The sequence below is a fragment of the Chlorocebus sabaeus genome, chromosome 17 (genome assembly GCF_047675955.1).
Source record: "Chlorocebus sabaeus isolate Y175 chromosome 17, mChlSab1.0.hap1, whole genome shotgun sequence".
NCBI lineage: Eukaryota > Metazoa > Chordata > Mammalia > Primates > Cercopithecidae > Chlorocebus > Chlorocebus sabaeus.
Window position 1 is genome coordinate 34,252,355 of NC_132920.1, and position 24,576 is coordinate 34,276,930.

Genomic DNA, 24,576 nt, shown 5'->3' on the forward strand with positions numbered 1-24,576 from the left:
CTGAGACTTGTAGAAGCCATGCAATAAGTAAGCATCAGGCCAGGTCTCAAACCCACCCCTAGCTGGTGGTCAAGAAGGAGGACAGCAGAGTGGTGAAAAAAGGTAGATTCAGGGCCAGATGCCCTGGGCTCAAATCCGGGCTCTACCACTTACTAGCTGTGTGACCTTCGGCAAGTTGCTTAGCTTCTCTGTGCCTTAGTTCTCAGTTCTGCAAAACAGGGATAACAACTGTGTACCTGCCCCTGGGGTTGCTGTGAGGGTTAGGACCAGCCTGGCACAGGGTAAGTGCTATGTAATTGTTCTAATTATTTCACCTCAGTCACCTCTTAGAGAGGGTCCCTCTTTCACCCCCCACCCCCAACATTTACAGTTCTGTTGGGACAAATCTCTAATGACCGCCTAAAATGGTACATGGTGATCCCCTTTAACAAGCAGCAAAGCTTGTTAAAAATTCCCTGAGTCAGTGGGGACCTGGAGAAGGTGTTTTGGGGGGAAAGAAACACATCCAGCTGACCCTGGATGCCACCAGTAGTGGGCACTAGAGGGCACTGGCTTGACCCACTGGTAAGGTAGGTCCAGCCATACCCATCCCCACAGCCAGGAGCTCACAGGGAGCTCCCAAGACTTTAGTTCCCAAGACTTCAGCCCAGCTGTTGCTGCAGACATGAGGGCTGCAGAGGTCTCCTTCCCGTTCCTCATCCCTCCATGAGTCCATTTGGTGAGGGTTTCCAGAGGGCCACCATGGGCCCGCATCAGCTGGGAGTTCTATAGGTGGGGCGTAGAGCCTAGCAGGGGCCATCTCCGTCTCTGTCTCCTCTACTCAGTTCTGTGCTTGTAGCTTGACAGCAGCCGCAGACAAGACATAAGTGAATCGGCATGACTGTGTTCCCATTAAAGCTTTATTTATGGACACAGAAATTTGAGTTTCACATAATTTTCCTGTATCATGACATTATTTTTCTTTTTATTTTGTTTTTCAACCCTTTAAAACATAAAGGCCTTTTTTAGCTCATGAACTGTAAAAAACCGGGCCAGATTTGGCTCCTGGTCTATCGTTTGCTAACCCCTGGGCTAAAGGGGACGCCAATAGCAAAAAGGAAAACAAATGTGTTCATGACCACGACTGTGATGAGCGCCATCAAGGAAAAGAACAGGGAAAGAGACAGAATAGCCAGGGGCCGGGGAGCTTCTCTGAAGATAAGCCATTTAAGCTCAAGGCCGAATGAGAAAGATCCGGTTTCAAAGAGTAGGAGGAGAAGACTCCAGACAGCGAGGCAAGCAGGTGTAAAGGCCCTGTGGTTGGAAAATAACGTGGTGTCTTCAAGGAGCATAAAGAAAACAGTATGACTGGTGTGGACAGTGCCCGGAGAGACAAAGGGACATCAGGGGCATCAGGTAGCACAGGGCCTCTCAGACAGGAAAGGAGTTCACATTTTAATCGAAGAGCAACAGGAAGCCAATAAAAGGTTTAAGCAGAGGGTTGAGTGGATTCCATCTGGGTTTTAGAAAGATCTCTCTGGCTGCTGAGTGAAGGTTTGGCTGTGGAGAGGCCATTTGGAGGCAGGGAGAGGAAAGACTGGGCTTCTGTAATGGGCTGGGTAAGAGACTATGGGGGTGGAGGCCATGAGGAGTTGTCATGTCCAGGACAAGTTCTGAAAGTGCAGCCTGCAGGGTGAGCTGACAAACAGAAACACGGTGGTCAAAACTGCCTCCAGGTTCCTTGGCCTGGTCAAGATGGGCAGGCTGCAGTAGGGTGGGTGGGCTCTCTCTAGAGTTCCTCCTGGTTGTGTAGTGAAAACACACAAAGACACGAAGCCACGTCCTCGACAGAACATCCTGTGGGATCTAAGCCAGTGTTCCCCCAGGGCCACACCCATAGTCCCGGCTCAAGAGCAGCCAAGAGCCTAGAGGGCACGTGCAGCCCGACATGGGACTAGGGAACTCACACCGCCAGGCTGGGGGTGGCACACAGAGGCCACCTCTGCTCCCCCTCCCCACGCCCCATTTCGTGATAGCAAGAAATTCTCATGACCCGAAGTTGTCTGCTCAGTCTCAACGCTGAGTGCTGCGCTCGTGGCAGGAAGACACAGAGGCCCAGCAGATGGTGGGAAACTCTCCGGGATCAGCCTTAAAGGTCACCGTCTGGCGCTGCCTGCCCACTCCATCCTCTTCCGCATCAGCGGAGTCCCTCATGCTGACTTCAGGCCCAGCTACAAGCTGTGCTGTGACATTTCCTGTGGGCTGACTGTGTGCCAGGCACCATGCTAGGCCTTCTTGGACCTTAACTCTTTTTTTTTTTTTTAAACTGAGTTTCGCTCTTGTCACCTAGGCTGGAATGCAATGGTGCAATCTCACTGACTACAACCTCTGCCTCCCGTGTTCAAGCGATTCATCTGCCTCAGCCTCCCAAGTAGCTGGGACTACAGGTAACTGCCATGACGCCCAGCTAATTACTGTATTTTTAGTAGACACAGGATTTCACCATGTTGGCCAGGCTGGTCTCGAACTCCTGACCTCAGGTGATCTGCCCATCTTAGCCTCCCAAAGTGCTGGAATTACAGGCATAAGCCACCACACCTAGCTGGACCTTAATTCTTCATCCTCATGCTGTCCTATGAGGCTGGCACCATTATCATCCCTATTTTACAAATGAGGAAACTGAGGCAGAGAAGGGTTAACCAGTTTGCCAGGGTAGTCAGGCCTCAGGCTGCCTGGCTCCAGAGTCCAAATGCTTACCCCCATGCTGTGCAGCGCCCCCTTCTCCAAGCCTTAGCTTTTCCACTGCAAAATGAATAAAAGACTCAAAGAAATTATTTCTGGATCCCTCTGAGCTCTTACAGGTACAGAACTTGGAAACTGCTTCCCTCTGGGGGTGTCTCCAGTCTGCTCCTCCTCCCCCCAACAATGACTTCTCAGGAAAAGGATTCTTTTTTTTTTTTTTTTTTTTTTTTTTTGTGACGGAGTCTCACTCTGTGACCCAGGCTGGAGTGCAGTGGCACGATCTCGGCTCACTGTAACCTCCACCTCCCAGGCTCAAGTGATTCTCCTGCCTCAGTCTCCCGAGTAGCTGGGATTACAGGTGCATGCCACCACACCTGGCTAATTTTTGTATTTTGAGTAGAGACGGGGTTTCACCATGTTTCCAGGCTGGTCTCAAACTCCTGACCTCAGATGATTCACCCTCCTCAGCCTCCCAACGTACTAGGATTACACGTGTGAGCCACCGCGCCAGCCACGAAAAGGTCTTATGGGCTCATTCACACTATGGTGTAAATAACTGACATGGTAAGTGGAGGTGAGGTGACTAGTGGATCAGGGATTCAAACCCAGGCCTGAACCTGGGCTGGGCCCCGAACAGTGCATTGTACAGGCTATAACTACTGGGCTTGGGGGCCCACCCAAAGGTATTCTTCACACCCGTCAGCACCCCTGTCCTGAAAGAATGGGACAAATTGCAAATGAAGGAAGGGGTGGGAGCAGGGAAGTTAGGGATAGAAGCTGTCAGACCTATGAATTCCCAGAGTCAGGCCTTCTGGTCCCCAACAGAGACCTGTTCAAGTCCCACTTCTGACTCAGCTAATTTGAGCAGGCAGTCTCCCAGGAGTCAGGCCTGGGAGAGGGGACCTGGCTTTGAGCCCTGCCCTGTCATTTTATCGGGGTTCAGCCTCCATATCTGTAGAGCAAGAGGTTGGCCCCTTCCAGCTCTGAGGCTTGTGAGTTTTGCTCACATCCTGACCCTGACTGCACCCCATTCGCATTCTCCATGCAGGAAATCACCCCCTCTGAACCAAGCACCGGAAGTCCACCTCTTGCAGGAAGGAAAGCTGTCATCACAGCCTCTGGTGCCAAGTTCCCAGCAGGCCACATTAACCCATCATCAGGGGAGCAGGACAGGGGCTGCAGTGGTGCCCTTTGACATGGACACCTGGTGGTGGGCGCAGGTCCCCTCCCCCAAGGCATCCCTCCCTCACCCTCTCTTTCCTGAGGCTCCTGCTCCCAACCTCCCTCCCCAAAGTTCAATCTTTTTGCTTCTGTAAATGGCTTTTAAGTTTCTCACCCAGCCTCTTGTTTCTATCAGTTTAATTATTGAGGAGGCCTCTTGTCGCCAGCCTGGAACATTAAGGCTGTTAAAAGGGACCGAGGGAATGCAGGCCACAGCCGGCTGGCTTCCCCCCCACCGCCGCCCCTCCCTTTCCTTGTCCAGCTCTGCCCCCATGTCCTGCTTTCTTCTCCACTCCCCAGGTCTCTACCTCCCGGTCCTGCCTTGCTCTCTGTGCAGCCTGGGGGGCTCCTGACCCCTGCTCCAACCACTCCATCCTGTGTTCTGAGGAGGCACAGACCAAACTGAGACTGCACCATGCTCCTCTGTGGCCAGACAGGGGACACCATGAACCCCCAGGATGGTAAGGCTCTTCACCCCAGGCCCCTAACCCCACCCTGGCCCTTCCCCCTCCTGGGAGAGGTTAGCATAGCAGCTGCAGCCCACTCCCCTGTCTGGGGCACTGAGCGTCTCATCTCAAAATATCTATGTTCCCAAGAACACACCTTAAGACCCAACTCTGAGTGACCATTCCTTGAGCCTTCACCATGTAACCAAGTGACGGGGCACTCTCAGCTCCTATGGCCTCTCTGCCTCCCTGTAAAGTAGGCACTCACTCCGCTCTGAAAAACAGGGGAAGGGATCCTCACCAATGTCACAGGTTCAAGGGCTGGACCAGGCTGTTTTACCATCTTTCTAAAAGACCCAGAGTCACTAAAGGAGTTTAATTACAAGCTCAGATAAAGAGAATACAGCAGCCTCACTTGTGGGGTGACCTTCCTGGAGGCTGGGGATCTGTGCCCCACCCTGCCAGGCTGACAAGGAGGAGTCCAAGGGTTTGTCCCCTCTGCTGGATGGCCCAGACTGCCTCAGCTCCTAGGCCAGAGCCAGGCGGGCTGAAATGATGACTCATGTGGCCTGAGCCATCACTAGGCCCTGGCCTGGGACAGCCTAGCCAGCTCCTCCTCTCCTCTTGTGTCCAGTCCCCACTGCAAAACTGGGTGCGGTGGGAGGACTGAACCAGGCTACCATTCCCGAACCATCCTGCCAAAGAACTCTGAAAGATTATCAGAGCAACATAGCCCCCAGGGATTGTTCCAGCTGCCTATCGTGAGGGCAGAAATGCTTTCAAGTTTCCTGCTTCATCTTCAAACTACGTACATCCATGTTCAACCACTGATCACAAAAAGAAAATAAAACCATGTACAAATTTTGCCGTCTTCATAATGCATCCATTTGTTTTAAAATAAAAATTGTGTTTTCATCCAACTCATCAAGTAAAACCAATACTCCAGGAAAAGCCTTATATTTGAGGCCCGCAGAGCATACCAGAGACATGGCTGCATACACAGGTAGGGGCACACGTGTTCTTCAGCCCCAGAGCAGCCAACGGCAAAAGTCCTGCCCCACCCAGACACGTGGCAGCACAACTCTGGCCTCCTCCCTTTGCCACCCACAAGCTTCCTCACCCCTACCCCAACACTGGGACCGTCCTCTCCCTTCATCTCCACTTCTACCTGGGCCCCCAGACATGCCCCCAAATCCTGATGCATCATGGGAAGTGGGCCAATGGCTTCTAGAAACAGTTCCGGCTTCAGCTCTCCCCACCGTGCCTGGTGCAAAACAGCCTATCTCAGTCTACTTCCTAGCCCTGGAGACTTTAGGGAGACAAAGGTCAACTCCAGAGGCCAAAAATCTGACACCAGGGTGAGGGAGGGACCAAGCAGCTTCCACTGTGTCCCTTCCTCTTCCCTCTCCCCATTCTCTCCTCCACTCCCCACACACACAAACATGCACAAACACACACACACACACACACACACACAGAGCAAACAAGGCAGGCTCCAAGAGAGAAACGGGCACATAATTATTGGTAAAATGCTTGTAATGTTTTTCTCTCTACCCGGTAGCTTTCAGTTGTTTTAGCAGCTTAGCGAAGCACTTGGCTCCAATTGAATTGCAAATCAGCAGCTCTTGCCCCAGGAAGAGAGGAAAGGAGGCGGCGAGGAGGGGGCTGGGAGGGATTCCAGAAGGAAAGGGAGAAAGGTGTGCAGGGAAGAAGGGCAGAAGGAAAGAAATCACAGAGGGAAGCTTGGTTCAGGGCCCAGGGCACCAGAAACAGAGACCGCCTACTCTCTCAGGCCTCAGTTTTCCCATCCTCATCTGCATTCTCTGCAGGCTCAGCAGCCCCACACCCCATCCAAAAAATGAGGACACATTCTCCAACCATAATCTCGGGTGGGACAGGAGGGCCACAGGGGGCTTCCTCAACTATCCAGAAGAAAAACATATCTTTCTTGGGAATTGCAATTATATGAAAACAATGTTAAAACAAAAGTCTTGCTTTTTCTCCCTGGCAATCTCCAGCATTCACAATTCCATTCTTCTTATCTGTCTGTCTGCCTTTCTGTCTATCCACCTGCCTATCTTTTTATCTGTCTGTATACCTATCTCCTCCTCCCTTCTGTTGTTCTCCAGAACATCCTTTTCCCTCCTGGTGCAGAATTCCCTGGAGAGGAATGGAGTTGCTCACCAAGCCTCCAGCGGCAGGTGCTGTTTCAGCACCTCGGTCAGCGCCACAAGGCTGGGTCCCGATGCCTTTCACTCTGCTGTGCCTACGCTAAGACCACAAGACAACATACTGAAACCAGGAAGAGCTGCCCCAAATTCTCAGATACTGCTCTGAGGAAAAAACTGTCCCTTGGAGTGAGGAAAAGAGGAGGAAAAAGGGGCTGGTCGGCCAGGCCTGGCACCCTGGGGTGTGGCGGGCAGAGACCGCTGGGGGAAGAGCACCTCAGGGGACCAACCAAGGCACTGACCTTGAAGAGGCGAAGGATGTTGGCCACCATGATGGAAACCGAGCTCCCTGAAGCACCGATGACACCCACCACGCGTTCAGGCTTGGTGATGATGGGTGGGCCGCCACTGCCACAGCGGACCTCCGTGCCATCCTTCTCGATGAGCGCCTGCACAAAGGTCAGTGACTGCTCGAGGGCATGGGTGTCCCTGGAGCAGGTGTCCAGAATGCGGGCGCCCAGCGTGATGTTGGGCAGCAGGTCCGGGTCATTGTTAATGCGATCCAGGGCGAAGAGCATGGCCTCCAGTCGGTGGATGCCCTTTTCCTTCTTAAGTTCTCCACAGGCCTTGCCCTCTGAGCCCCGGCCATGCACCGGGAACAGGCCTCCCAGTGTGATGTCCCCATCTATGCGGATGGAATTCATGTGAGGGTGGCCTTTGGGCTTCCCCAGGGAGGAAGGCATCCAGGGACCATAAAGGCTGAGGAGCAGGCAAAGGGGCAGCCGGGCCCACCACCAGCCCAAGCCTCTCTTCCCAGGCATCTCGGAAATCCCTAGAGACCCATGAATGGCAGGCCCACTCCTAGCCCTGGCAGGCCCCTGGCCCCACGGCCTGGGTGGGCATGGGCAGGGCAGCTTCAGCAGCAGGAGGACTGAGGGCAGCCAACCACATAGCCCATGCTGCTACCCTCTCCCACCTCCTTGTCACTCGGGCCAAGCACAGTTGCCCACACAGTCCAGGCCCACAGACAGCAGACAGTGGCCGGGGTTGCAGGAAGGCTCTGATCCTTGTCCCGTCCCGCAGGCCTGTTCTCGGTGGATGACTGTGGAAAGGGCAGAGTGCTCCTAGCTTGGCGTATCTTGGCATCAAGGAGAAAACAGCTCCAATCCTCTCCTCCTACCAACCTTAGAAGGGGAAAAGAGAGACAGAGTATCAAACAGAAGCCCAAAGAAGACATTAGCTAGTCTCATCTCTCATTAGGAGCCTGAGAGAAGGAAATGCTAGAGGTTATCGCCAAAGACTCCATAAATCTCCTGAACTTTTTTCCTCTCCGCCGTTGCTCAACTCTGGCTTACATGGGAGAGTGTAGGGCAGAAATTAGGTCATGTTTGAAGCTTCCTAAGGCCTGTACCCACTGCCATCAGTAGCCCGGGCATCAGAGAGCACAGTCCCCAGGAATAGCCTCGAACTGGCTTGGGAGGAAGAGGGGCCTTCCTCAACACACCCACATGAAGGAGAGCAAGAAACAGGTCCTATGGGCCCAATCTCATTACAAAGATGAGGAAACTGAGGTCCAGAGCAGGAGAGCATTTTGCCTGAGTCACACAGGGAGTGTGCAGCTTAATTACAAGCTCAGATAAAGCTTGGACAATGCCTACTGCAGCCCAGCTTCCCTGCTCTCAGCTCTGGAACCCAAGGCACTTTGGCTCTTCAGGGACTCAGAGACCCAGGAACGCAAATAAGGCCCCCTCAAGAAATCATCCTGGAATGTAGTGGTGTAGGCTGGGCCAAGGGAAGACCAGGGAAGAGCTGAGGCTGTGGGGCTTCTGGATTTTCATCTTGAATCAGGGAGTGCAAGGTGAACCCTGCACTCTCCTGCCTCCACCCCAGCTACACAGCATCCCCAGGCAGAGCAGGGGAAAGCCAGCAGCCCCTGCATGAGGAGCAGGCCTCCACTCAGCTTGCACGTCCTCCCTCCCTCCCTCTCTCCCTCCCTCTCCTGACTTTCTTCATCTCTCCATTTCTCCACTGCTCTTTCTCCCCACCCCACTTCCTCCCTCTGAGAGCGGGGCTCGGGTTACGGCCTGAGCTACTGCACATTATTAAGATCATCATCATTATTATTGTTGTTGTGATTAAATATTTATCTGCAAGGGTGGAGGAGAGAACACCAGCCCTTCCTCATTCTCACTGCTAATTTGGGCTAATTTCCCCTGGGGGTTCCTTCCCTCACCCCAGCCTCCCCATTCAAAGCCAGCAACCTCCCTCCCCACCACTTCGGAGGCCACAGGGAGAAGAGATGGAAGCTGAGTCAGGGCTTGGCTGGGGGCCAAATCCAAGGCCCCCTTCCCCAGGGGTTTGGCAAATGAAAACCAGCAAGTCACTTGTCCATTCTGTGCCTCAGTTTCCCCAAGCAGTTGGAAGAGGAGCTTGTGTTGGGATTGAGAGGCTTCCCCAGAGATGTGGTCCCTCCATCAAGACCAAGCAGTGGTCTCAGGGTCATCCCTCCCCCACCTGTCATTCCCCCTACAGAGGCCCTGACTGCTCCAGTTCTGGGCCAAGGGGAGGGAAGGAAGCTGCAGTGCCCCCAGAGTCCAGCCTCAGCTCTTGAGCTTCTCCAGCCTTCTAGACCCTCATTTCACATTTTACCCCTTCCTCAAAATGCTCCCTTCACATTACCTCCTCGGAAACCAAGAATATGGCTACTAATTCTCCCTGGCCCCATGCTGCAGGTGAACCAGGAGCCCAGAGGTATCACATAATTCTCCCAGAGTCACACAGTGAACCAAGATGCATCCAGGACTGGAAGCCACGTCAGCCACACTGGGAAGCCCCAGCAAAGCTGAAGAAAGTTTCACAATACCACCCTCTCCCCTGGAGCCAGGAGCTGGGGACCTAGGACTGGGGGCCAAGGCCAGTGCTTTGGGGAAGGCTTAGGAGCCATTAAAATACAAAGTGGGGAGCTGCACCTGTATGGAGCTTTCATCATCACCCATGCCTTCCTGTGAATGAGTTTACCAGATGTCTGTCCTAGATGGCTATGGAGAGCGAAAGGAGGTGGGGTATGAGTTGCTAATGCCAGTACCAGGTAATTCAGAAGATAGAAACCAGAAAAGCCATAGATGAATCTTACGGTCCTGCTGCAGTAGCTAGAGATAAGGCGCATCCCTGCTAACTCTCAGGAAAATCTGTAAAATGGGTGCGTTGGAGTAGAATCCAATCTGGGGGCCATACTGTCCCTGCTGACATATTTTCAGTTGCTGCAATGATGGGGGGGAGTCAGCTACTAGCCTGTGTGCAGGCAGGGGGCACAGATGCTAACTGGCCAGCTGTGGGTGGGAGAGCCCGCACAGTTAAACACCATCCTGTCCAAATGCCGATGGTGTCCTGTGGAGAAATCACAGCAAATGATAACCACTGCCATGTGCCAAGCACTGTTCTAAGTGCTTTACCTACATTTTCTCATGTAATCCCCACATCCCTATGAGCTACATGGTATTTTTATCCCTATCTCACAGATGAGGAAGGCAAGGCACCAAGTGCTTAAGCGACATCTAGCCAGGGGCACAGAGCTTGTGCAGGCTGCCTGTGCCCCTGGCTGCTCTTCTGTGCTGGCCCAGAGGATCTCTCAGGCCTTGCCAGTTCTAACGTCCTGTGAGTTTATGATCGGTTTCCATGAATTTCAAACGGAGGGATTTTTGGCATCATGACAGGCTGTGTGCCAGGGCTACAGCAGGGCAGATTCAGGCTGGGAGACCAGTACACAGCAGCTTTTGACAGTCAGGCCCTGCTCAGGCTTCCAGATCCTTTGTGAGGGCTCACACAGGCTTCTCCTTGAGGCCAGAGCACGTCTGGGCTGAGCAGTACGTGCGCACACGCGCGTGCGTGCACGCACGCACACACACACACACACACACACATATATATATACACACGGGGAAGGGCAGACGCCATGGGGGAAGGAGGCCTCCAAGAGGAGAAAGGCAAACACCCGCAGACTAGAATCAAGAGCCTGGAGCCCCAGGCTGGTCAGATCCCCTGCGAGACCTCCCTCCCACAGGACTGGGTCCCAGCCCCTGCCCACAGGTCCCTGTCCACCCCTCAGTCCCACCAGGCCTGCCTTTTCTGAGCTTCTCCAGAGAACTGGGCAAGCCACTGCCTCTTTTAGCTTCCCCTCCCTCCTTTGATCATGTAACAGGAACAAGGGAAAAGTAAAAATACCCCATGAGTGAAAGAAGCCACTGAGAGCAGAGGCTGGGTGTGGTGGGGTGGGGTTGGGGTGGGGGCCAGGCGGATGCTCCCTTCCCCAGCAGGGCCTGCTTCCTTCTGCAGAGGCGGGAGCTGGGGGCACATAGAAGGGGTCCTTCTTTAAAGTCCTTTGCCCAGTTTTCAGACACTCCCCCGCCAATTCCAAAATAGCCAGGAGAGCTCAAGCCGGGGTCAATTAGGGGCATCCTTCCCCAGGTAAAATTGCAGGGATGACTGTGAGTCCAAGCCAGTGTGGGCCCCACCCCTAGACAGGCCTCTTTCCCCTTTCCTTTCCCTCTCCCTTCCCCACTACCCTCTCCCAGTCCCTCTCCTCTTCTCTGGCTCCGCTAGGTTCCTTGGCTCCAGGGGACCACAGAGCCAGGCATGGAGGAATGAGAGCCCTAAGGGGCAGGGATGAGAGCGACTGGGTCACCTCCACACAGCAATATTTCTCAGGCCAACAGTGTTTTCCAGAACATTCTTTCCAGTGAATGGGGATGTGAGGGGAGCTGGTTGGGGACAGCTGCAGGCTATCCCTTTCCCCCACCAACAGTCAGAGTAAGGGGGATGGGGGGAGTCCCCACACATCCCAACTGGGACCTCTCTGATATCTAGGTCTTTTGTGCAGGGACTCCAGGAACCTGCCTTGTGGCCACTTCTAAGTCCCCGCCCCCATTTTTTTTTGAGACAGGGTCTCACTCTGTTGCCTAGGCTGGAGTGTAGTGGTGCAAACATGGCTCACTGCAACCTCGACCTCTCAGGCTCAAGCGATCCTCCCACCTCAGCCTCCTGAGTAGCTGGGGCTACAGGAATGCACCATCATGCCCTGGTAATTTTTTCTTTTTTTTCTTTTTTTTTTTTTTTTGCAGAGATGACATCTCACTATGTTGCTTGCCCAGGCTGGTCTCGCACTCCTGAGCTCAAGCAATCCTCCAGCCTCAGCCTCCCAAAGTACTGGAAATACAGGTGTCAGCCACTTTGCCCAGCCCACTTCTTAGTATAATATTGACAAGCAGGACCTTCGTGCTTTTCCAACTTCAATCCTTCCCCCTGCATCCAGGGCCCAAGCCAGAAAGAACTACAAACCACAAAACAACAACCAGATCCGAAGACAACTGCTGTGATTTACCAAACCCCCAATTATTTTTCACTGAGTTTCCTTTTATTCTTCCAAAATTAAGAAAACAGAATAAAACCCAAACACCAGAATAAAGGACAAATAGAGGGAACAACCTTGTCCTTTGCTCCCCAGGGTCAGGGTCACTGCCAGGGCCCCTGGCTCCTGCTCTTGGCCCTCTGAGGGTCAGCTCCCATAGGAAAGGGGCTTGGGGATTCAGGCCCGAGCCCCTTGGGGTTCAGCAAAAAGAGCCAGGCCAAGAGCTCCCTCCCACGTTCCTCTCAGCTCCCAACCTTCTCTGTGTTCCCACCCGCACTTCCTTCATCTCCATTCACCTTTGCCTCTGCAGGGCCCACCCAGCCCAGGTGCTCAGGAGTGCTGAGAATTGTGAACGGCTGTGTGGAGTCTGGTTTCAATTCCCAAGCTGTTTAGATGCCTCATCGCCCACATACCGCATCTCCCAGAAGGGGGATGGCAGCGCCACTGTCCCAAAGGGGAAATGAGGGAGAACTGGAGGTCTCTCCCCTCCCCTCACCTCTGTGACCCCTCTGCCATTCCTCTGGGCTCCCACTGGCTGGGCAGAGGTGTGGTTTGTAGGACAGGACAGGAATCAGTCGTCAGAACTGTCAGAACTGTGCCACCCCTGCCAGCCACACTGTACGACTCCCAGGACACGGGGTAGGGGGATAACCAGTTAGTGCTTCAAATCCTAGCAGCGCAGCCCTCTTTGTGCTGACCTCTGCAGCCCAGCCCTGCACAAAGCCTGGCATCCCCAGCAGGCTTCGTGGAAGTGAATGAATGATGTGATGTGAACCAAATGATTCCTGGGCCTCTCGTTCAAGTAATCTATTTCTGTGTTTAAGGCCCCTTCCATAAGCAATTCTTTAACCCATAGGAATGATTCTAATAGTGGAATGTGAGGCATAGTTTCAGGCAGGGAAACTAAGGACTGATTGAGCTATGAGAAGACATCTTGGAACCTTCAACCCACCCAAGGCCAGCTGGGGCTTTATTCTGCCTAAAGAGAAGCCCTGCTCCCAGGCAGTCAGCCAGAATGGCCACAGCCACGTGCTAAGAGCTAAGAGCAAGAAGGGCACAGTGGGGGTCTAGCCCCAATCCTCTTCCCTTTCCCTCCCCGCTGAGCTGCTCCAGCTCACCAGCCTGAACCAGGAAGCCTCCTGATGCCAGAAACCCCAGACCCCACTCCACAAGCTGCCCCCTCCCTGTTCTGCCAAAACAACACGGCCCTGATTCAGAGGCGACTGTCTCTGTGATGGGCATGGGGTGGAATGCCCCAGAGGAGAGCAGGGAGGGAGGAAGGAGGGAGTAATTCTTTTGCCTGATGCCAGTGTAAACTTGACACAGAAAACTTTCAATCCATTGCCCCTGCATTCTCCCTAGGATTCCCTCCAGCCTCCTCTCTGTGAAGCTCTCCCTTCAAGAAGCAGCTGAGATCCTTCCTCCTCCAGGAAGCCTGACCTGATTATTACAATTCTTGTTATCTCCTTCCTCCGCAGTTAATGACACAACACAGAACCTCTCTCGTGTTAACAGTGACGAGGCTGGGAGCACATTAAAGGCCTGCATGGACAGCACTGCCCTCATCTCTATGTCCCCCATGCCCAGTCCAAGATTCAGAACACAGGAAAGGCTCAGTAAGTGACCGGGCAAAGCCAGGTCCCTGCCCAGAGCAGAGCCCAGGACAGGGGATCTGCAGCAGTGTGCCCAGTCCAGAGTGGCACTCGGACCTAGCACTGAATTCTCACAACTCTGTTGTGTGCTCAAGCACAGAAGACAGTCCCCTCTGCCACAGCCATTCAGTCCCTCAGGGTGACATTCAAAGGTGCTCTGAGCACCCACTATGCGCCAGGCCCTGCTCTGGGTGGGCACCGGGGAAACACTGGGAGTGAAACAGACACAAATGCCTGCCCTGTGGAGCGCACGTCCCAAAGTGGGTGGGCACAGGACAGACAACAAATACATGAACACATAGACAGCTGGAACTTCAGGAGATCAGGGGATATGACAAAAAATAAGGCAGGTAAGGGGACAGGGAATGAATGACCCAGAAGATTTTTTTTAGAAAAGAAAAATCAGGGAAGGCTTCTCTGAGGAGATGGCATTTGATCCTAGAGTAAAAGCAGTAAAGGCATGAGCCATGTGAACATCTGGGAGAAGAGGATTCCAAAGAGAAAGAACAGCAAGTGCAAAGGCCCTGAGGTGGGCACAGGCCGGGCACCTGATGTTCGAGGATGAGCAAGGAGGCCAACATGACCAGGGAGCAGTGGGGAGAGGGTTGATGCGATGTCAGAGAGGGTCCGGAACACAAGATCAACAGGTGCCTTATGGACCACAGTGTGGATAGGGAAATGAGGGGCCACGGCAGGGTTTGAGCACAGCACAGGCAGGGACTCATCACCAGAGAAACCTGAGACCTAGAAGGACAGCCACCTGGAAAGGCCACAGCAGCTCACAGCAGCAAGTCCCACCGACAAGGCAAGCACATCTCATCAGCCCTTGGGTCCCCCTGCTCAGCCTAGACAATGCCCCACCCTGACCTTCCTCCTCTCCCAGAGCCAGGGGACCAGCCACCAGGCTCATGCTTGCCTGGATCTCCTCCACCCAGTAGGCCCCAACCATACAGACCCCCAGGCCCCTCCTCCCCATCCCTACATGCCACCGTCTCCAGTTTTCCAGCATAAGACCCAAGTGGGCAAGTGTCTTTGTTTGCAGCTGTTACTATTGTGAGCTTTGCCACTGATACTGCTTCTTCCTCTCTCCTCCCTCTTCCTGTCCCCTCAACAACCCAGCACTGCCCTGGAAAGCTGGGGTCACTGGCTTAGCCCAATCAACATCCAAACTGCACTGCAAGAACATAACTGTGGTTGGTGGGGAGACTTCCATCCCTCAGCTGAACCGAGGTCAGGCACTGAAAAGGGGCAGTGAGTGGCACCTGAGAAGCAATCACCCTCCACAAGCTCAGGAATCAGGTCGAGTCTCCAATATTTATTTCTATATTTAAACCTAAAAATAACCCTGTGGCAATGACAGAGTTTTTACTAGAAGTCATGCCCCCAACCAGGAAACAGATCCAAGGGCTAGCCTGTGTCACCCTAAGGAACAGAGGGGTGGCTGGGAGGGCCGAGTGTGAAGGACTGGGTGGAACACAGACCTCCTGATTCCCATGCTGGTGGCCCAGCCCAGGGAGAGCAGCTGCCCGAGCTCTCCTGGGACTCACTGTCATCACAGCCAATGGGCAGCCAGTGCCTTCTCGGGAGAACTGAGAGCCTTAACTAGACACCACGGCCTGCCTGTCAGCGTGGCTTGGCCCCAAATGGCATGGGCTGGCATTTCCCAATTACCACAGATAATATCTACCTTAATTGAATGGGGTCCAGATAATGTCATTATGCACTACGTTCCCCAATTTATTTAATATACGTGTGTACACATATATTTATGCCTCACTGCTGCCACGAGATTGCTAAATGGTGAGGTTAATAATAAAACATTTCGACGGGAGTCATCAGCTTTAATTTAAGGGGTGATTTTTACTATCCTTGTGATGCTCGTTTTTCCAGGGAGCCAAGAGAAACATGGACAGACTGGAACAGTCTCTCAGGCCTGCAGGTGAGGAGGTGGGGTGGGGTGGCTGCTGGCTAGCAGGCTACATCTCTTCTAAGCAAGTTCCATTGACATGCCTCCCTTCCAGAAGCAGGCTCAGGCAAGGCAAGCCAGGTGGAGGGGAGAAGTGGAAACTGAGGCAGAAGCCCCCAGGGCAGGCAGGGAGAAGGAATTGGTTGTGAAGGAGGAGCTACCAGCATCAGGTTCATCTGGGAGGCAGTAGGGAGAGGGAGGCCAGAGACGGTACACAGAGAGAGGACAGACATAGACGGCTCATAGGACCCAGAAAAAGCAGACTGCACTCTACAAGGACCAAAGGCAGCAAACCCTCTAACTTAATTTTTTATAATCCCCTGCTAATTAGGGCAGAGGTGACACTTAAGGAAATGAGCCCTCTCCGTTCTTTCCAGGAGCCATCAGGCTGAGTGGGAGTGACAGAGAGCTGGTGTCCACTGCTCCAGGCCCACTGCCCACCAGTGCAAGCCCTGTTAGGCTGCCAAGACAGCCAGCAGCCCTTCTGCAGCCCCAGTGAGGGGCCAGAGCTCCGATGCCGGCTCCCCGCATGCCTTCTTCAGGAGGCAAAGGCGGCCGCCACTCAGCAGAAGTGAGATAACCTTCGAGCCAGCAGCCAGCAGGCCCAGCTGCCCAGGCTGCCAGTGCGGCCTGCCCACTGGAAAGCTGGGTTCTAGGCCGAGCAGAGGAGGACAGTGGGGTGGGCAGATATCTTGGGGTGGGTGGTAATTAGAGGCTGCTGGCTCCACACTTGTCTAGGAGAGAGGACACATCTATTGGCTGTAATTATTCAGTTCAGGAGTCTGTGGGTTCTGCTCCCATCTTTTGCTGCCAGCTGTCCCCCTGCAGCAGGGTGGGTATGGGTGTGGCCACACATCCTGGCACTGGACTGTGGACCCCTCAGGAAGTGGGTGGGGGCTGCAGAGCCCTTCTGGGCCTGAGCCCGGCCCTCTGACCCTTCTGGCTAGCACACTGCTTAGTCCCGGGCTCACTCATTTGCTCGCTCGCTCTCTCACCTACCTCGGGCTGCCTGCCGCTGTGCAAGGCGCTCCCTCCCAGAGACGTCACGCCTCCAACGGAATGAAGCCGCCCAGACGCAGGTCGGGGGAGGAGGGAGGAGGGGGGGTAGGAGGAGCGGCCTACGCAAGGCCACTGAGGCCCAGAAAGCAGCTCAACTCCTGACATGCTCCCACCTCCCCTCCGCCTGCTCAGGACCTGTGCTTAGTGAGGAGCTACATGCCGCCCCCCTCTCCCCCCCCACCCCCCACAATATATCTGGCTCCTGAAAATGCCTGAGAATCCATGAGTAGAGTAGAGCCCTCCTTTGGGTTAAGCACTGCCATCTTCCTCTCCCGTCTCTCTTAAATGCAGATGCCCCTGGAAAGGGTAGTCCCTGAAGTGGCTAAGGTGTGGGGTGCGAGGGGATAACTTTTAGGGTATTTTTGTCCCTGACAGCTGTGAAGGTATTGGCAGGTAGGCAAAAGCTTATGTGTAAAAGGACAGAAGTTGGAGGAACATGAGACAGTGGCCACCCAATTCACAAGCAGACATCACGTCCGGCCCAGGGCTGAGCAGAGGCTTGGAGGCACCATCGTCAAAGTCTCCTGCCCACCCCACCACAAAGACAGGATCCGACTAAGGGCTGGTGAGGCCTTCCAGGAAGTGGGAGAGGGGACAAGGCTCCAACCGCAGCCAGGCCCATTTCGAGGACTGGTTCAACAGTCCTCAGGGCCTGCCAAGAAGAAGGGATGAGGCCCCTGCGCTGTGGACCTGCGCTGTGATCACACCCCGGAGTGCCCAGACGCCTCTGCGGAGTGCCTAGACGCCTCTCTAGTCCTCCCCTCTTCATGGAAGCTTCCCCCTACCTTAGGTCGGAAGGCCCTGAGGCCCTTCTGGACTTCGAGGAGCTGAGCATGCAGACCCACAGTCTGAGGCCCAGCATCCCACTGGGATCCAGGGGAAAGTGGGGCGAGCCCAGGACACATCCCGGGAGTGTGGGGAGATGGGAATGAGGGCATTCTTCACGTCCACCATTGGCTGGCCCCGGGGCGGGAGGCTGAGCGCTGCAGAATGGTAGGGTGTGGGACGGGGTGCTCCCTATGGAGACCCTGGGAGCACTGGCCTCCCCGCCTGCCCTAGGCCCCCACTCACCCCATAACGGACAAGGTGAGGGACTAGGATGGAAACACACACGCCCCTCCCTGCTTGTCACCTCGGGCTTTCTGCCAGATTGACACAGGGGCAGCCACCGCTCTGACAGACACGTGGCTTCGGGCACCCAGCTAGGCAAGCGCAGCTCAGTTGGTGTCAGGAAAGGCCGTGTTCTCCCGCGCCAGGGGCCAGGAGGGGAGAAAGAAGCAAGGCGCCTCCTCCAAAAGGGACTGAAAGTCTGAGGGCGGGATGTCACTCGGGGCCTAGGGGCAGGGGGCGCTCGTACGTTCCGGCCTCAGGACTCCCTGCCGCCGCCGATGCTGCTGCCCCATCTCAGCACAACAGCCTCAGACCGCCCTGGTGCGGGGGCGCCTCTCGCAGTCGGGGCCTCCACCTCCTGGCCCCACCCCCGCGCGGGGACGAGACGGCTCCCACCTGCGAGCGCCGGGAAAGACCGACCCCGGAGCGGGGACCCCCAGCACACACGCGCGTACACACATGCACACACAGAGACCACGGCCGGTCCGCTCGCCCGGCGGCCGCGTAGACGCGCGGGTTCATCAGGGTCCCGGGGAGGGACGGTCCCGAGTGTCCGGAAAGAGCCTGACCCTGAAGTCCTGGGGCTGCGGGGAGACCCCAGACCCTGGAGAGCCCCACAACTCGCCAAGGCCACGGGCAAGCGGTTGCCGGGCTCCGGCCGGTGGCGAAGGCGGCGCTGGGGCGGGCACGGGAGCCGGACGCGGTGCCTGAGAAAGGAGCCCAGGCGCGCGAGGCTGGGTGCCCTCTCACCGGGAGACTGCCAGGAAGAGGTGCAAATAATGCCCCGCGCCCCCGCCTGTCCTGCCTCTCCGCAGACTGGGATGCGCTAATGCCGCCGCCCCCACCTGAAAGCTGGCACGACCCTCTATCCTGTGGAAGCCCCTGTATGCAGAGACAGTACTTTCCACCGGGCCCGCAAAAAAAGCCTCTGCCCCATTCCCTCCCTCAGGGGCATCCGGAAAGCCTGCCTTAGCCCCAAGGGGAGACCCTCTAGTTCAGGTCCCGAGCCCTCCGGCCCCTAGGGCTCCAGGGGCGCCGGCTCTCTTCGGGGCACTCCGAGCGCGGGAGCTCGCCGGAGGCCACCTCCCTGAGCCCCGATGTCCCCGCCGCAGCCCTCGCCCCAGGAGGCCGGAGGGCACGGTCCCCTCTGTCCGTCCCCCTCGGGCCACAACTCACCGCGCGCCAGCAAGGTTTAAGCCGCGGCGAGGGGTCAGCTGCGTGCCGCCTGCCCCGGGGGCGCAGGCAGGCGACAGCCGGAGGCACGGTTCTCGCGGTGCCCAGAGCCCGGGCCGCGGCGGGCGGCGCTGACGCTGCGGACCGAGCGCGCCGCGGAGCCGCCCGGAGTCCGGGACGCAGCAGGGATGAGCTGGCGGCCGCCCGGCCGGAGCCGCCGCCAAGCGCGCAGCGTTCGGCTGCTGCTCCGGCAAGCAAGCAAGCGAGAGGGGGATCGGCGGCAACCCCTGCTCCTGCTGCGGCGGAGCCCGGCGTCCGAGCCGGAAGGAGAGGGAGAGGCGGCAAGGGGAGTGAGTCTGGCCGAGAGCTCCGGGCTGGGAAGGGAGCGGAGCGGGAGCGACCAGCGAGCGCAGCCGGCCGAGGTGCGGGCGCCTCGCGGCGCCGCGGCAGCGGCAACAGCAGCAGGAAAAAAAATGAGAGCGAGCTAGAGAGCGCGCTGGAGAGCGAGCGAGAGAGAGAGCGAGAGACGAGAGAGCGAGGAAGGCGCTGAGAGGGGAGGCTGCGGGAGAGGGTGGGAGCGCCGGGAAGCGCAAGGGGGTGAGGGAGCCGCAGCCGCTGGCCCCGGCACCCACAGCCGCTGCTGCACCCGAGGAGGCGCGAGCCCAGCCCCGCAAGTTTGCGCTGAAAGTGCCGGCCAGGCTCACGGCGCTTCCGCCGGCCTTTTAAAGAGAGAGCACCTGGAGCCCATCCCCTACCCCACACCTCCACCTCCGGAAGGCCAGGGCTCTCGCGGCGCTCCGCCACCCCTCCACACCCGCCCTGCTGGCAGCTCCCCTTCCACCACACCCCACCGGCGCCCTCTTCCGGAAGCCCCCCTCTTCCTCCTCCCAGTGCGCCTGCCAGCTCGCCTACCCCGAGGACATGGCGGGGACCCCTTCTCACCCCAGAGGGGGAGGGTCAGGAACATAGCCTCCCCAACACACACCCAGAAAAGTACAGCAAAGCACAGGGACGCAGAGGGGCGCGCTACTCCCACCCTGGTGCGTCACTGGAACCTCACACATCCACGCGCACGTGTCGTATGCCCCCATGTGGCATGTTCATTTGCACACCCCACTGTTCCTGGTGCAAGTGTATAACAAGGGGAGAAACTAAGGCCCAGTGAGGTGATTCCATTTGCCCCAGATCTCACAGCCTGTCCGAGGGACACTTTCCACAGAGCCCCCTTACCACCTAAGAACCCCACCAGGCTAGGGAAACACCCCACCTGCTGGTCTCCCTCCAGCACTGGTTGGCAAAAGTGTAACAGGTGGCCTCCTGGTCGGTAGGCTGCAGTGAGACTCCCTTAACCAACCACAGAGCCAGCTCACCTCCTTCCCGGAGGGGGCTTGAAAACTTTCAGTTGGTTAGAGGCAGGCAGCAGGGGAAGTGAGGGAGCCACTGCAGCCCTCTTAGGATTGCAAGAGCATCTCGCCCCAGACTGCAGAAGTGGCTTCAATTAGAGCCATGATGTGTGACTGTCCTTGTCCTGGGGAGGGCGCACAACACTGTGTCAGGGAGCTGAGGGAAGAAGGCAGCAGAACTGGACAGGCTGGCCAGAGGCCTCCCTCCCCATCAGTACTTCGACCCCCAGCTGATCTGCCAAGTGCTACCTTGTGCTTGACGATGCTCAGGCCTGGCAGGACTCTGCCACCCTCACAGCTCAACCCTAATTTCTACAGGGGAAATTAGGTGAGGGGAATGTCTGGGAGGGTCTGGGAATAACAGGGACAGACCCCCACCGCCTGCAACGGGACTGCCCTTTCTCCCTCCTTGCCCCTTTTCAATGCTCCTGCCCCTTCCTGAAGACCTGCTCGGGCTCCACCTCCTCCAGAGCTCCAGACTATGCTAGGCCAAAACCACATCTCGTTCAGCATCGTTTGGCCATGGAGCCTGGCACCATGCCTGAACGGTAGCGTAAGCTCAAGGATTGTTTGGTGGGTGAATAAATGTTGGCAAAGCTTGCACTCTCTTTGATGTCACATGTAATGGCCCAAATACATGTCTCATTTACCCAATCAGTCTGAAGTCTCTGAGGGAAGCACCCAGATTGTTCATTCATTCATGCTTTTTTTTTTTAAATGAAAACAACAGGCCGGGCGCAGTGGCTCAAGCCTGTAATCCCAGCATTTTGGGAGGCCGAGACGGGCGGATCACGAGGTCAGGAGATCGAGACCATCCTGGCTAACACGGTGAAACCCCGTCTCTACTAAAAATACAAAAAAACTAGCCGGGCGCGGTGGCGGGCGCCTGTAGTCCCAGCTACTCGGGAGGCTGAGGCAGGAGAATGGCGTGAACCCGGGAGGCGGAGCTTGCAGTGAGCTGAGATCTGGCCACTGCACTCCAGTCTGGGCGACAGAGCGAGACTCCGTCTCAAAAAAAAAAAAAGAAAACAACACTGACCGAGGTCCTGCTCCATTCCCAGCTCTAGGTGTACACACATGACTGAACGCAATTCTGCCCTTGAGGAGTGCACCCCATGGTCATTTGGACCCCAGCACCACACATTTTGTAGAGATATAAGCAAAGGCCGTGAAAGTTCCTGCTGCCCAGCAGCTCTGCCCAGCCAAGTGTGCACTGCTCTGGGCTTGCAGGGAACTCAAGTTATTCCTGGAGAGGCCGTGTCCTTGGGAACAGCCTGCCTGGGTTCATATCTGTGTCACGTGTGTGTGTGTGGGTCACATTACCCAAGGCCCTCAGTAGAACAAGGATTACGACACTAATCTCAAAGCAGAACTGCAGGTATGGGGTGTGCATCGTTCACTGCCAAGAGGCCACGCAGTTGAGAGGGCTCAGGGCAGCTCAAATTCAGCCTGCCTTGGTCTTGACAAGTGACACATCCTGTCTTGTGGCTGTATCTGCCCAAAAGATGGGGTTCCTTTTTCTGATCCTCTCAGAGGTACCATATGGACTAGTGCCTGGGGCCCTGCTTACAAGGTGTTCATGAAAACAGAATGAAATAATGTACGCGCAGCACCTAGTCCTGTATTTAGGCGCCCGTAAGTGGGAGCCACTGAAATTTTTAACAGAATCCTCAATATACTTTTGTTGAATGAATGAATGAATGAATGAATGAATGGACTAATTACAGTGACGATAACATGAGCCATGGTTTATTGAGAGATAAAACAAACCCAGCCACTCTCCCCACCCCCTGCCCCTCAGTGTTGCTTTCACTCTGGCCATAATTACCCCACCCCCCGCCCGCCACCAGCTGTGTCGCAGAAGGCTGGGCAGGCTATATTTTTCAGGGGTTAAAAAAAGAAACACTGTTGGCTGGCAGATGGCTGAGTTTGTGGACTCGTCCAGTTCGCAGGTTCCCAGCCTGAGGCCTAGCTCTTCCGGGCAACATCCTGACCACCCCAGGCCTCCAGACCATCACAGTGGCCAAGCGCTCCGTCAGTGGCCCTCACCTGTGGGCCCCCACTTGTCCAGCTGGGGCACCCTCTTCTCACTCTTGTTCTCTCTGCTGAGTCGTGGCTGACTTGACTTGCCATGGAGACAGACTCAGAGACCCAAACACAGACTCACACACACAGAGACACACACACAGAGACACATAGACTAACACACACAGAGACAAACACACACACCTCAAAGAACTTCCGGTGGCATCCCCTGCCCTGGGGGAGCTGGGGACCCCAGCTGTGGGAGAAAAGCAATCAGAAGTGACCTCAAGGAGTCACGCTTCAAGGGACCTGGCCTGAACCAGCTGCTCCAAGGCCTGATTCCTAAACACTGTCTCCAGCAAGCCTGCCTCCCCTATGAGTCGTGCTCTGACTGTGAAGAGTTGGGGTGAGGGGAAGAGGACACAAGGCAGGAAAGCAGGAAGCCCAGACTTCTGCACTAAGAACCATGTGATGTGGGGGAGCCCCCCAGCCTCTCTGAGCGTTGATTTTCCCATCAGTGAGACCAGGGGCTGGGCCAAGGTCTCCCTAAGGATGGTGGGATTCAGAACTGGGTCTCACTCTTGAACCTTTAAAGGAAGCTAGCCTGCTACTGGTGGAGTAAGCAGGGGGTGATGCTGACCCACCCATTCCTGCACCAGTCCTCAGACCTGGAAATGGCAACATCGTCTCTGCCGGGGAGGGGGAAGGCTGAAGGGAGGAGAGAGAGGCAGGGAGTCCTACAGAAAATAATAATACAGAGTCCTGAGCCTGTGTTTCATACCTGTGGGACCTGGAAGTTCTTCCTGAGGTCTGACCTAACTCATTCCTGCTGCATCAGATTCTTTCTTCCTGCTCTTTTCCTGTCCTCCCTGGTGAGGGAAAACAACTCACCCCAACCTTTTGAAAGACTCCTAATAGAGGAGGGCAATTGTCATTGAAAATCCTGACCTTTAGGATTTGTTGAAATAAATTAAAGCGAGCCTGGAGGTGCAGGTTTCCTGAGAGAACCGAGCAGACCCAGGACACCTGATAAACGCTTCTGTGTTGAGCTGGCCCAGCCATCACCTCAGCCTCCATGTCTGATGGGTTTCAATTTTGGTTTCCCCTAAACCAGGCCATTAGATGAAAATGTCTGTGATGGGGGGATTTGTTTAAACAATAACTGTCCCCTGGAAGGACATTTTCAGGATGAAGAGCTGACTGCACAGGGAGTGCAATGGCCCCAGGCTCTCCAGGGAGTCGTAAGTCACCCTGCAGGCACTGAGGAGGAGCCATGGGCTGAGGTCAAGGGGCTGGGGCCCTGGGTTAAGAATCCTGGGTAAGTCGTCCCTGTTCTGCCTCTAGAGGTCACCTCAGTCCCGCTCCTTCACCTCAAGGGCACTTAGAAATTCCCGCAGCCTGGCCAGGTGCGGTGGCTCACGCCTGCAATTCCCAGCACTTTGGGAGGCCAAGGCGGGAGGATCACCTGAGGTTGGGAGTTCGTGACCAGCCTGACCAACATGGAGAAACCCCATCTCTACTAAAAATACAAAATGAGCCGGACTTGGTGGCACGTGCCTGTAATCCCAGCTACTCGTGAGGCTGAGGCAGGAGAATCACTTGAATCCGGGAGGCGGAGGCTTTGGAGAGTCAAGATATTACCATTGCACTCTAGCCTGGACAAGAGTGAAACTCCATCTCAAAAAAAAAAAAAAAGAAAGAAAGAAAAGAAAAAAGAAATTCCCGCAGCCTGCTCAGGACAGGCTGGGACAGATATGAGTGACACCTTTGATGGCTAGGGGACAGAGCCCTGGGAATCTGCTCTTCCCTCAGGCCAGTATGAATCCAGCCTCCAGGAATCTTCCCACCTCTCTGGGACTTTCTCCAGCTTTTGGCTTGGAGTAATAACTTGACTAAGGCTAAAGTCCCCTTTCCACAATTCCAAAATCTGAAATGCTCTGAAAGCCACAAGTTTGTTCATAAGTTTTTGGCAACTCAACTGGCAACAAAACTTGACATCAAAGCTATTCCCTGCTGCTGCCTCGAGCCTTGGTGGAGGAATACTGTCTGTTGCACTGCAGGAAGGCCAGCCTGAATTTGCTCTGAGGATACTGCCCCAGGCCTCCTGGGGGTATTGCATACTGTATGGCATTTGCACCATAATATATTTCTAAATTCCAAAAAGACTTGGCCCCAAGGGTCTCTGATAAGGGTCTTGCACCTGTAATCATCCCATTTGGACTAAGGGC

At 55.5% G+C, this 24,576-nt stretch overlaps 1 protein-coding gene across 1 annotated transcript in view; it reads right to left on the reverse strand.

The window, feature by feature from the left end:
* GRM4 (glutamate metabotropic receptor 4) overlaps positions 1-19,968 on the reverse strand; it is a 126,373-nt gene extending 106,405 nt beyond the window's left edge. Inside the window, exons 1-2 of the mRNA XM_038005984.2 lie at positions 18,924-19,968; positions 6,859-7,740 (exon numbers count right to left, since the gene is read on the reverse strand). Coding sequence (XP_037861912.1) covers positions 6,859-7,377 — 519 coding nt within the window. The 5' untranslated portion in view covers positions 7,378-7,740; positions 18,924-19,968. The remainder of the gene's footprint in view (positions 1-6,858; positions 7,741-18,923) is intronic.
* Positions 19,969-24,576: the final 4,608 nt, after the last annotated feature.